Here is a 13022-nt window from a genome sequence, read left to right on the forward strand (position 1 = left end):
CTTGACTAGCTCATTTTTTTTCATTGTGATTCTGTATAACCCATAGCATTGCGTGGTATAAAGAACACTGGGCTTAGGAGTTATGATACCCTGGTGCCAAAATTGGACTGGAAATTTTTTATTTAACTTCGAACATTTCACTTTATTCCAAGAGCTCAGTTTATCTCACCTTTAAAGTAGATATTCTATATATAAAGAACCATCAAGACTCAATAATAAGAAAACAAACGACCCAATTTAAAAATGGGCAAAAGATTTGAATAGATACCTCACCAAATAAGATATGTGGATGGCAAGTAAGCCCCTGAAAAGATGTTTAACATGACATTATTAGGGAAATGTTCATTGAAACCACAGTGAACTACTACCACACATCTACTAGAATGTCTAAATTAAGGCTGACCATACCAAGTGTTGGCAAGGATGTGGACCAACTGGAGAGATTACAAAGGGGCAGGAGAAAACTTTTGGAGGTGATTTTGGAGATTCATTATCTTGATTGTAGTGATGGTTTTATGGGGGTTTATATATATATAAACAAGCAGTGTTTATATATATATATATATATACACACATATATATAACATCATATATATATAAACTTATCAAATTGTACCTTTTAAATATCCAGTTTATAGTATATCAGGTCTACTTCAATGCAGCTGTTAAAAAATATTCTGTTTTTCAGTTCAGTGTGCAAGTCAATCAGTACCAGTGTTTTTGAAAGTATAATCCCTATTATTCATCTCCCATTTGAGTAGGGCATTTTCTCTCTCTAAATATTAATGTTGGAACAGTGCTTTAGAATCCCTTGAGATGTTCCACTGGGCTATGATCAGGGCTGTTCCAGTAAACATAATTTATTAATTGACACTCTCTATGTGGAGGATTTTAGCAAACCTGAGGGGCAGTAAGAGGCATGGGGCAAGAGACGCGTAGAGTGAGCTGTGTTTTAAAAATGCGTGCATTGGACAGAGGGGCCACAGTGCCTTCTGCCCCATGGTGCAGTGTGTGGGCGTTTTCCAGCTGCCCACCTTTCAGAGGTTGCCTGTCCCGAAGTTTGTCCTCTGCTGATGTTGAGGGTCTCCGGCCTGGAGATGCTGTTGTCTTCAACTACCAGTTTTTTCACCCACACGGGAAGGAGTTAGTTGCATTATACACTTCAGATCACTCTTTTTTGGTGACATCCTGACATTCTCTCTTCATCTTTATTCATCCCACTTAATTGGGACTTTCCCCTAATTGTCAAATGGCTTTGACGAGCACCTGACTTGAAAAACACTCTGAGAGTTTTTCCTAACCTCGGGGCATGCTCCACATCCTCGCTTCCTGGACCCGAGCATACTTTCATTAGGAATCTTGCCAGTGCTGTTAATGGAAGGGCTTTGGGTCAGTTGGACCCTCCGTTTATAGTGGTGACCTTGGTCCTGACTCTTAAGCTCTCTGGGCTCAGTTTTGGGTCTATACAACTGTAATAGCACTGTCTACCTTGGGGGGGGGGGCAGTGAGGATTAAATGAGGTAATGTAGTATGTCCATCATCTGAGAGGTACTCAATGCATTAATTCCTCACCAACACACAGCTCTGCTATACCCATGAGTCAGGGCAGGAGGGGCAGGAAAAGAGCATCTGGTGTTGTGTCTAGACTATTTGAAGAGAGCATGAAGCTGGGCTCATGATACAAAACATCCATGCTTTGAACAAGCAACATCACCAGGGGCCCAGTGACCTGGCATTGCTTTTGCTCACCATTTCTCATCACCGTGCTGAGTTTGCTCTTAACAATCCCTGGGGTTACCCCCAAGACTTGGCCAGCCCCCAACACGCTTTTGACATCTGCCCCTGAGATGACCTCACGAAAGGGTGAGGATGATAGCAGAGCAGAAACCTGGGAGCTTACTCCCACCGTGGGTGCGAATTCATTAACACCGTCAGACTGGAGGGATGAGGGAGTAACAAATCTGTGTGCTGCCTCACAGCTTCATTTCCGTCGCGGCTCTCCAGCAGAAGCTGGAAGAGGCTGATGAGCTGGTATCTCAGGACACGATGGAAGAGCTCAAAACATGCAAATTCGTTGTGGGGCATAAATAGACTCTGCTGAGCTCACCCTGGCCGGCTCTGCAGGCTTCGGGGCCCATTCACTAGGGCAGTCGGGGTAGCTGGAGGCAGGGCGGGAGCGCCATGCAGCTTGGAGCTCCTCACCTCCATTGGACGTGTGTGCCTCCCTTCTGCAGCGGCAGGACGCTCGCTCTCCGCCCGGCCGGCCACACCTGCAGCTCGGGCTGCACCCCCGCCCGCACCCTCCGCGCGCCCCCTCCGCCGGGCTTGGCAGCAGTGCTTTCTCTCCGGAGATCGCCTTGCATTAACTTTCCCATCTGACACAATAATGGAGAGAAAATGAAGAGATCCCATTAGCGGCTGGCTGGCTGGCAGGCTGGCTGGAGGGCGGGCGAGCGCAGGGTCCGGGCGCCGGAGCCGAGCGCAGGGAGCCTGTATTTTTAGCCAGATGCCGTGTAACTCTCTGGCGCTCCCCGCGCCGCCGAGCGGATAACGGGGGAGGGGGAGAGGGAGCCGGGCTCGGATTTCAGCGCGGGCGCCGGACGATGGCAGCGAGACAGGGCAGGTCCGGTCCAGACCCTGCGGTGAGTGGACGACTGCTCGCGGCCGCTCGGCGGGGCGCTGGGCGCGCGCCGGGCCTCCGTGCGGGGTCGGGGCCGCGGCGCCCTGGCTGCGGGCTGCGGTGCCCGCGGGCTCGGCGGCGCCAACTTTCCCGGGCGGGTGCGGGGACACGCGCCCGCGGCCCTTCTGCTGCCTCACGCCGGGCGCCGAGGCTTCTAGCAGGATCCAGAGGAAAATTCCTTTGGCCTGGAGGCTGCCGGCGCGAAGGGGCTGGTGCCGGGAGGCGGCAGGCCAGTGGCCAGCGGGGAGGCGGCACACGCGGGAGCGCGGAGGTGCCCCGAGGGGAGCCGAGCGCGCGGGGCCCTGGCCGAGGCCGCGTCCCCCGCACCCCGGGAGGAGAGTCCCGCCGAGTGGATTCGGCTGTGGGGGGCGCCCGGCTGCCTCTCGCGGGGATACCGCCTTGGCCTTGGCCAGTGAAGGGGCAGCCTCGCTTGATCCCTAAACCTCAGAGAGACGAGCGCGCGGAGGTCCATAGGTAGCTGGAAATGAATGGAAAGAGGGGAGGGTAGACCAGTTGTGAGCCAGGAAGCCTGTGCTTTCCCTGGACTTTATCATCCTCACAGCCCCGCAGTGAGCTGTGTATTATCCCCATTTTAACAATGGGGAAGTTGAGGTTTGGGAACAAGTAGGAGGCACAGCATCAAGTGGCAGAGCAGGGCTTCACTCCAGGTCTTCCCAACGTCAGGGTCCACTCTCACTTCACACGTCGCTGCATCGCGCAGCCTCTAAGGCTGTTGCAGGAAGAGCGCAAGGAACAGAGTTTTTCCCAAGGCCGCGCGGTTGTGTTGGGAGATTATAAGGGGACCGAGGACTCCTGCTCACACATCTTGTTTCCTCATCCTTGTTTAATTTGTTCATTTTATCTTTGCCAATGGTAATCCGATTGTGGCGCCTGGAGACAGCTTGTAAAGCTTTAATAGCACAACTTTCCGGGAAGAAAAATGAAAGAAACTAAGTGGAAACACACAGTGTGGCCCAGGGTTCACTTTCGTGTCCCTGTGGTCAATGGGATAAAGGCAGGGGCCACAGCGGTGTGTGTGCTGGCTGGAGCTGATGTTCTTTCTGTGGGCCTCCCGGGGGGCTGGAGGAATACCCAGGTGCTGAGTTTGAAGGAACTCTGGATGTGGAGGGCAGCCCCTAGACAAGCAGACAGCTCCACATCCAGAAGGCGCCTGCTGTACGCCGTCTTATGGATGTGCTGCCCCAGCAGCTGGAAAGGATCTGGAGTCTCTTCCTGGGAATTCTGACAATGGCTTTGTGAGAGAAACCACATTCTGGACACTAAGACCCCTTGGGAAACAGAGATTATCTCCTCGCTGTTTACAGAAATTGACGATAGCTCAGTTTCCATTTATCCTTTTAGATATGAATTTTGCACTCAAAGACCTTGAGAAGTAATTCATGATTGGTCCTGGGGAGAACTTAGGCCAACTCAAGCCCCGGAGAAGATGTGAAGAGGCCCTGGGTTTCCCTTCCCAGACCTAAATCTAAACTTTGCCTGGCCTCTGGTGTTTCTGCAGCCTTCACTGCTCCTGTGTTACCGGCATGCTGACATTTAGCAGCCAGCTTCCGGCCTCTCCTCCCAGGACACTGGAGCCCCCTCGGCGACTTATCTCTTGCTATATTCGTATCACCTACTCAGGAAGTGCCAGTTTAATAATAGTCTGGGTGTCTCAGGTAACCAAGGGTTCACCTCCGTTTCCCAAGAAGCCCTGAGGAGAACTTGGGACCCAGGAGGAATTCCATTCCCTTCCTTTCCCTCCACCAGCTTCCTCCTAAACTGAGGGCTGAAGGGGGCACAGCCTCTGAGCGCAGACGGAAGGCTCTCTCCAGCCAGGGCTGAACTTGAGAGGAATCTTATGGGCACTAGCAAATGATTGGCCCATGAGGCAGTATAGCACAGGGGTTAGAGAAAGACCCTGGAGGTAGGCTACTTAGATTCAAATCTTGGCCAAGCCATGTATTAGCTGTGTGACTTTGGACAAGTTATTTAACTTCTCTGTGATTCATTGACCTCGTCTGTGCAAAGGAGACAATAGAAGTACCTGCTTCATGGGATTACTGGGAGGAGCAAATGAATTAATTCATGTAGAGTACTTAAAACACAGTGAGAGCTTTGTAAAGGTAGATATTTTGTTATCAAAGAAAATTTAGGAACATTACATAGATTAACCGAAGGGATGTGGGCGAGGGACACAAAATGGGTATACCCCCTCCTCCCCTCAGTGCAGGCACGAGCGATTTTCTCACGGGTAAAATTCGATCGAAACTCAGCTCGAGAGGAGGAAGGGGCGAAGACGCAAGGAGGCAGCCTTGGTGAGGTGCTCTGAGGGGGTGACCGTTCCTTGCTGGTGATGCAGGGTTGGGCCATTGTGGACTGATTTTTCTTGACACGTGAGCAGCCTCCTTTAGCTCCTCTAGTCTCCTCCCACAGGGAGGCCTCTCTGAGGCTGCCTCCAGTATCGAGAGGGCCAGGGACTCTGCTCCAATTTAACAGAGCCCAGAGCTATCCGGTTAGTGTTTGTCATTATTGTTGTTGTTGTTCTGGTTAGTATTTACTCAGGTGGGTATTCTAAGTGGAACGTACTAGATTCTTTTGACTTTCTTTCTGTCCTTTTGGGTTACACAGACGGTTCCTAGATGCACCAGGAAATTACACCTAGGACAGGTCATTGGACTGGAGGTAACTGATTAGATAGATGGGCAGGATGGGCTGGGAAGAACGAGATGCTAAGAATGGGTCTCACGTTCCAACGAGGGCCGTTGCTGTGTGGCTTAACCAATCCCTGGCACCCAGGAGGTGCTCAATGAATGCATGTGGAGTGAATCAATGGGCGCCTGCATGCATGCACGCATGCCCCTTTCTCCCCCAGTTGCCTTGTTTTACCAATCACGAGGGCAGAGACCTCTATTCTGATTTTTTATTCTCTCTCTCTTTGCCCAGCAGGATCCAGGACTTGAAATAGGACCTCAGTAAATAGACTGTAGAGTTAACCTGAGTGATGCACAGTGGGAGTGACACCGTGCTCTCTCACTCACCTGTCAGATACTCTGAGGATCCTGCTCATGTCCTGACAACCCAGGGCCTAGAGGAGACCAAAAGGAAATGAAATGCCTTAGCAATTGAACTTCACCTCTAACTGTCTAGGTGACCTTAGCCAGTCACTTTATTTTCACCATCAGTTTTATCATCAGTGAAAGGAGGAACTGGGCTAGATGGCCCCTTTCTGGAGGTCTGTTTTGGCCCTAACACAGCGCTCAGGGTCAGAGCCACGCCCCGCCCGGCACCCTTTCTCTGCCGTGGGGTAACTGTTCGATTGGCAAAGGCATGAGGCCCCTCCCAGCCCCTACAATCTGTCAGGGCTGTGTGGACGCCCTCAGGTGTGAAATTGCTGAGAATACGCCTCGGGGTCAAGGGAAGTGGAAAGGCACTGGCGTTAGTCAGGGGGGCCTGGGCCGAATCCCTGAGTGTTGACTAACCAACTAGCTGCAGAACTCGGGGAAGTTTTGAACCTCTCCAAACCTCAGTTCGTCACCTCTAAAATGTGGACAATTACACCCGCCTCAGCGGTTGTGACCAGCATGAAAAGATATCGTGTCGGTAATACACTGCCCAGTGACTGGTATTAGTAGTATAATTTCATTGATGTTATACAAACTGCAGAAATTAGTTAGCCTTCCTCAGCTTAGTCTACACGGGGCTTCCCTCGCCCTCTATTTATCTGCTTGTCTGTCTGTCATAAATATTCTCCTTCACTTCCTAGGTCCAGTCCTTTCAACAGTCAAACAGTGTCATTGGTTGATGTTGCACCTATTTTTACCCACCATTCTCAGGTTTTCCTCCCAAATCCTATGACTGTGCTGCAGAAGATAGTTTGGGTAGGTAAGAGATATACCTCTCTCTCATTCTTGGAGAATAATGTAGTATTTTTCCTAATAAAGTGGCCCCTCCTTATCCATGGTTTTGCTTCCCGTGGTTTCAGTTACCTGCAGTCAACCACAGCCTGAAAATGTTAAATGGAAAATTCCAGAAATAAACAAGTCATGTTTTAAATTGCCCACCTTCTGAGTAGTGTGCTGAAATCTCGCCCCGTCCCAGGCCATCCTGCCTGGGACGCTCCGTCACAGCTCCTCCGTCACTCCATCTCATCACGTAGGCATTGAATCATCTCACAGCGTCCCAAGAGGATGGGCGAGGACAGTACAATGGGATATTGTGAGAGAGAGAGAGACCACACTCACATCACTTTTATTACAGTACATTGTTATAATTGTTCTATTTTGCTAGTAGTTATTGTTGTTAACTCTTACTGCGCCTAATTTATCAATTAAACTTTATCATAGACATGGATGTACAGGAAAAAATGTAGCATACATAGGGCTCAGCGCTATCTGCGGTGTCAGGCATCCACTGGGGGTCTTGGAAGCATCCCCGGCAGGTGAGAAGGGACTACTGCCATTGGATCCAGACAGACTTTCTGCATCAGCAGGTACAAACAGACATTTCTCAGAGGGACTACACTTTAAGTCTGATTTCTCTGGGAGTCCAGCTTATGGGGAACCGACAGATTGATCCTCATTTCTGAGATACTCCCTCTAGCACAGACTCTTTGCCGAGGAACCTGGTGACATCCAGGGCCTGTGCTGGAAGCCAAGGGAAGTCTTGGCCTAGCAGACACTTCATGCTCTGAAGGATTCAAGAGAGATAGAAGGTTTGGTCCCTGCCCCAAGAAGAGAACAACTTGGCTGGGGCGACAAGACTTGCATAAATCAAATAACTCGACAAAGATGTATTTAAAATGCATTTAAAAAATCAAGCTCCTGTTCCTAGATTTAAAGATGGTAAATACTGGGTATCCAAGGACAGCATCTTAGAGGAGGTAGGAGCTGAGCAGACCTCGAAGAAAGGCGAGGTGAGAATTAGCAAATGATACTGGCAGAAGGGTGCAGGATCCTGGGAATAGTCAGTGTGGGCCTGCAGGCAGACAGAGTGTGGGACTGCCACGGGGGACAAGGGAGGGAGGAGGAAGGGGCCCTCCTGCCACGTTGGGGGCAGAGATCCATGTGTGTGTGTTTGCTGTGAACAGGCAGACGCAGAGCTTGGGTCTGAGCTTCTCTAGCAGGGGGCCTGTGTGGGCCTATGTGGGCCTGTGGGGCATTGGGGAGGGTTGGCGGTACCGCAGGATTTTAGGGAGATCACCAAGGCAGACTGGAGTGGGGCTGGCTGGGAGGAGAGAAAGGAAGTGGCTCTCCCAGTGCATCACTGGAGGACTGAAGTGGTGGCGGCGGAGGGACAGGGCAGAACTCAGAGCGAAGGGCTGGACCATGGTGAAGGTGGTGTGGGTGAGGCTGGAGAATCTTTTCTGCCTGGGATTAACTGTTAATTGGCAAAGGCATGCAGCCCCGCTTTGAGGGAGGATGAGGATTTAATTGGAGGATACTGTTTGGGATTGTTGGCGTTGGAGTCTTCTGCGTTTAGGGATGGTCATCATTAGCATATGTATTAGTTCCCTGTCACTGCTGTAGCAAGTTACCACAAACTTGGTGACTTAACCAACTCAGCTGGGCGCAGGGGTGCTGCTCTGAGCCAGCTCGCCTCGTTCCTACCACACTCGCCTGCGTTCGTAGACTTTGCCTGCATTCATAGGCTTTATTTTATTGTCCAGCTCTCCCTCTCTCTGGCTGTCATTCATCTTTAATACACACAAGTGTTCCTGTGGCAGGGTCTTGAAATGCAGGGTGTAGGTGGCTGAGCAACAATTACCAAGTTATTCAGGAAGGTGCCTCACAGGGGCACCTGTGACATAAGGCTCATGTTAAGCTGGCAATGGAGCAGGGAAGTTAAGCTCACGGATTTCAGAGCCAGGAGGCCTGAGTTTGAGTCCTGGCTGTGCCTCCTACCTGCTGTGTGACCCTGCACAAGTCACTTCAGCTCTCTGTGCCTCAGTTCCCTCATCTGTAAAATGGGGACCACCATAGTACTTACCTCTTTGGCTTTTTTTTAAAAATGAGGATTAAATGCATATCTGTGTGTGTGTGTGTAAGTATTTATTGCATGTAAAGTGTTGATAATGGTTCTTAGCGCATAGTAAATGGTATGTGCTGTTTACTTAAAAAACAAAACTACAAATCAGCTCCAAAGGGCCTGTGTGTGGTGCCTGTGGTGCCTGCATCCGTGGCTCCTGGGGCCAGGCCCGTGAGACCCAGGCTCCTCAGTAAGGAGGCAGTGGGCCCTTGGACACGTGGAAGCAGTAAGACACCAGGCTGTGCTGAGCATTCACTTCTCAATGGGGTCCCTCTTCATGGGGTCCTACCCAAGCATACTTGCTCATAAAAGTACCAAAAGGATGGGGAGCTGGGCTGGAAAGCAGCCTCCTCACATTATGGACCGGCCAGGGGCTCTAGGCCCCCACCACACCCGCGAGCCATAACAGGAGGGTGCAGTGGCTGCCGCCGTGACCTCGCCCCTTTTCGTGGCCCTAGGCTTGGATGGGACCGTGAGTTGTTACCACACAGAACACCCTGACACAGCCTGCTCTTTCTCCTCACAGGCCGACGCTGCTACCAGCTTTCTAAGGGCAGCAAGATCAGGTAACTTGGACAAAGCTTTGGATCACCTGCGGAATGGGGTAGACATTAACACCTGTAACCAGGTAAGTGTGATGGGGACAGGCCTGTGGTCTCAGAAGAGCAGCTCTTGCCCGCTGCCATTTCCTGAGAGCTTTGCTTCACCTCTATGAACCTTTTCCCTGTGGCCTCAAAAATCCCCCAGGGCTCCTGCCTGCTGAAGGCGCTAACCTTGGTGTTCACATACTGCCGCGATCCGGGGCCCCACAGAGAAGGGCCGATGTCTGAACAGTGTGGGTCGGCCCGGGCTCTGTCTCCTGAGGACTCTTCCCTTAGAAGCTGCCGTTGGTCCCTGCTGTGGTCTTAGAATATGTGGCCTTTGAAAGCGGGCAGGAGGAAGGGCCTTTGAAGGATGTCGTGTCAGTGGTGACATTAAATCTCCTTTGTCCCCCAGCAGCCTTTGTGGGTTCTCTGCTGGGCTGAGGAGGAAATAGCGATGAGGACTCACTCTGTCAGGGTGTGGACGAAGGCGAGTCTGGCTCAGGCTGAGAACCAATGTGGCTTAAACAGCTTCACCGAGGTTCCAGGTGCTAAGCGACAGGGGCTTGGTTCAGGAGGGGCTGGTCAGGAAACTTAAAGTGTTCAGGATGGAGTGGAGGGCAGAGCCAGATTTGAGGCCAAAGATCTAGGAATTGACTGAATAGAGAGGAAATCCTCCCTAGAAAGAGAACAGGGTGCAGCTGAGACTTGTGCGTTCAATGACTTTTGTTTTGAATTGGTTTGTTTGTGCGTCTTTGCCGGCCAATTAAGGCGTTCAGTCACACATGCTAATTCAGTTTCGAATTGTGACCTTTTCTTAATCATCTTAACCATTAAAAAATGTTTCCTCTTTTTTTGGGGGGTGAAGATTAGCCCTGAACTAATATCTGCCGCCAATTCTTCTCTTTTTGCTGAGGAAGACTGGCCCTGAGCTAACATCCATGCCCATCTTCCTCTACTTTATATGTGGGACGCCTGCCATAGCATGGCTTGCCAAGTGGTGTGTAGGTCTGCACCTGGGATCCGAACCGGCGAACTGGCGAACCCTGGGCCACCGAAGTGGAACGTGCGAACTTAACTGTTGCACCACCAGACCGGCCCCCAAAAATGTTTTTAATTGTAGTGAAATGCACATAACATAGAATTTGCCGTCTTAACCGTTTTTAAGTGTACAGTTCCGTGGCATTAAGTACGTTCATGTTGTGGTGCAGCCATCCCCACCATCCGTCCTCAGAACTCTTTTCATCTAGCAAAACTGGAGCTCTGCACCCATGAGGCACTGACTCCCCGCTCCCCCTCCCCCAGCCCCTGGCAACCATGCTCCTTTCTGTCTCTGTGAATGTGACTCCTCTAGGGACCTCATGTAAGTGGAATCATACAGTGTTTGTCCTTCTGTGACTGGCTTATTCACCCAGTGTAGTGTCCTCCAGCTTCCTCCACGTTGTAGTGGACAGGATGACTTTTACCAGCCAGCAGGGGCAAATTCCTGGAATGCAGGTTGACTTTTCTACCAGTCTCTGGCCCCTTGCCCCCTCAGTCTCTCCTCTCAACCCCCCCCCCCCCCGCCACTTGAGTAACAAAACTGGGTGAGGCGAGCAAGCTCTCCTCCTCTTACACCCCTGCACCCAAATTTCCCAACACACGTGTCCGCAGACTTGATGTTTGTGGTGATTTCAACCAAACATACAGAGCTAAAGATTGGCCTTTGATAGCAGACTGAGACCCGGAACCCATTTCTTTCTTGGGAAGAGGCAGTAGGAGCAAAGTATGGGGGCAGAGTGAGTCCTGGGATCAGAGTGGCTCAGGAGGGGGCTCAGGGATGGTTTCAACGCCAGCCCTCAGCAACGGCTGCAGGAGCTGTGGTCCTGTTGTCTCCGGCCGGCAGGAGGGGCCGCGTCCCTGGGCGGAGAGATGCGGTCCGAGGCAGCGGCAGCGCCGAGGAGGCCCCTCCGAAGGGCCGCTCCGGTTAAGGAGCGCGTGCCCTCAGAGGCCCTCCCAGGGCGAAAATGCCAGCTCGGGAAGGAGTCCACTTAGCAGAAATGGGGACAACTGCACCTTCTTAAGCCTTGAGCCGGGGCTGCTTTTTCGGTGTGAAATTGAAAGATTCTGATGACCCCCAGGGAATGGCTTTGTCCTGATTGGTCTCCTGTTGGTGAGGCCCTGGGTAAGCGGCTCGTCCCTCTGCCTCCTTTCCTCGGAGCACCTCCCCGTTCCTCTCGCGCTCAAGGAGCAGCGGGCACCAGGGAGGATCTGCACTTTATTGACATCGTTTCCGGTGTCAATCTCAGTGCGGGTGACAGGAAGGCTCCAACCTCAGGCTGGAGACTGCTGTCCTGGCTACGGCCTGCCTCTTTGTTTCAAAAGGAACCTGCTGCCAGCCAGGAAATGGATGTCAGAGGGGAGTAGAAGGGGGATTCGCCACGGCGGAAGCCCCTAGCTGCCGGTTTCTCCCCGCAGCTCCTCCGCCCGTCTGGGCGCTGTTGGTCTGCGCCTTGTGCTCCGGGGCTGCCCAGGGGCGGGGTGCTGCGGGCCTCATTCTGGTTTCTAGGGCGGCTCGGCCTCTGCTCTGGAGTGGAGAGCCTGGTAATGGGGGACTCCAGTAGCTGAACTTCGCCCTCAATAAACACATTAGCGCGCCCATCGGGACAATGCTGCTGCTCTCCGCTGGTCACAGAGCCGGCCTCGTAATGGGACTGCAGCTTTCTTCTCTTTAAAACATGCCTTCGTTGCTCTGAGAGGATAAAAACAGGCTCTTGTCCTGGGGTCAGGGCTTGAGAGTGTGCTTTTGCTTGAATCCTTCGAGCTGGTGGCCAGTGAGAGCGGTAAGACAGCAAATCCCGATCCTTATGTAAGTAACACACTTTCAAATAGCATGTTTTGTGGAAAGAATGCGTACTGCTTGCCGTAATAGGAAGTAATTACTCTAAGTAGTGTGAAAAGAGGAACTCTGAGCTTACATAAGAGACATCTGAAAATTCAGGGCAGTTTCCTCATTGCATAGACTGTCTACTAATGTTTGTCATAATCTCATTATTATACTTTTAGAAAAGAACAAATTCATACATAAGGACACACATACACTCATGCATGCACTTGTATCTCTGTACGAAGGCCTGATCCTCTTGTTTATTCAAGCAGTGTTCCAGCTTTAGACCCATGTAGCCAAGGGCCTCTCTGCACACGTACGTGGACTGCAAGGCTTTAGGGATTAAGAGTAAAAAAGAAAGTCCTAGTCCTCATCCTCTCTGAGCTGTAGTCTACTGGTAGTGAGAACTATGTCAAATGATCACATAAATAGATATGCAAACCAAACTCTGTTAGGAACTGTGAAGGAAAGGCATAGGATTATGTGAGAATATATAAGAGAGGCTTGACCTAGAGTTGGAGGTCGAGAAGGCTACCATGAGGAAGAGATAGTTAAGCTAAGGGATGAGTATGGTTAATGAGCTGAAGGAAAGGGAGAACATTCCTGTGGTGGGGAACAGCCTGTGCAAAGTCCCTGAGGCAGAGAAGAGCACAGAAAGTTTATGGAAGGCCAGAGTGGCTGCAGGGCAGAGAGCAGGAGGGACCAGATGAGGCTGGAGAGGTGAAGTTGGGATTACGCTGGACCTTATAGGCAGGAGCAATAGTCACAATGGTCAACAACTAGGACAGTGTGCCCCAGGGCTGGAGCAGTGCAGTGTATATGCATGCACTTGTGTGTGCATTGTGTGCGTGGGGGTGTGTTTGCCTGCTGC

At 51.4% G+C, this 13022-nt stretch overlaps 1 protein-coding gene across 9 annotated transcripts in view; it reads left to right on the forward strand.

The window, feature by feature from the left end:
• ANK1 (ankyrin 1) overlaps nt 1-13022 on the forward strand; it is a 208192-nt gene that overhangs the window by 101122 nt on the left and 94048 nt on the right. For 7 of the 9 annotated variants that reach the window (XM_044750887.2, XM_044750890.2, XM_044750882.2 and 4 more), the window contains exon 2: nt 9231-9332. In XM_044750887.2, coding sequence (XP_044606822.2) covers nt 9231-9332 — 102 coding nt within the window. Of the gene's footprint in view, nt 1-2413; nt 2643-5308; nt 5363-6516; nt 6559-9230; nt 9333-13022 lie in introns of those variants that run through there. The other 2 variants (XM_070500060.1, XM_070500058.1) reach the window with 2 other exon arrangements.

The sequence above is a fragment of the Equus asinus genome, chromosome 27, assembly GCF_041296235.1.
Source record: "Equus asinus isolate D_3611 breed Donkey chromosome 27, EquAss-T2T_v2, whole genome shotgun sequence".
Classification (NCBI taxonomy): Eukaryota; Metazoa; Chordata; class Mammalia; order Perissodactyla; family Equidae; genus Equus; species Equus asinus.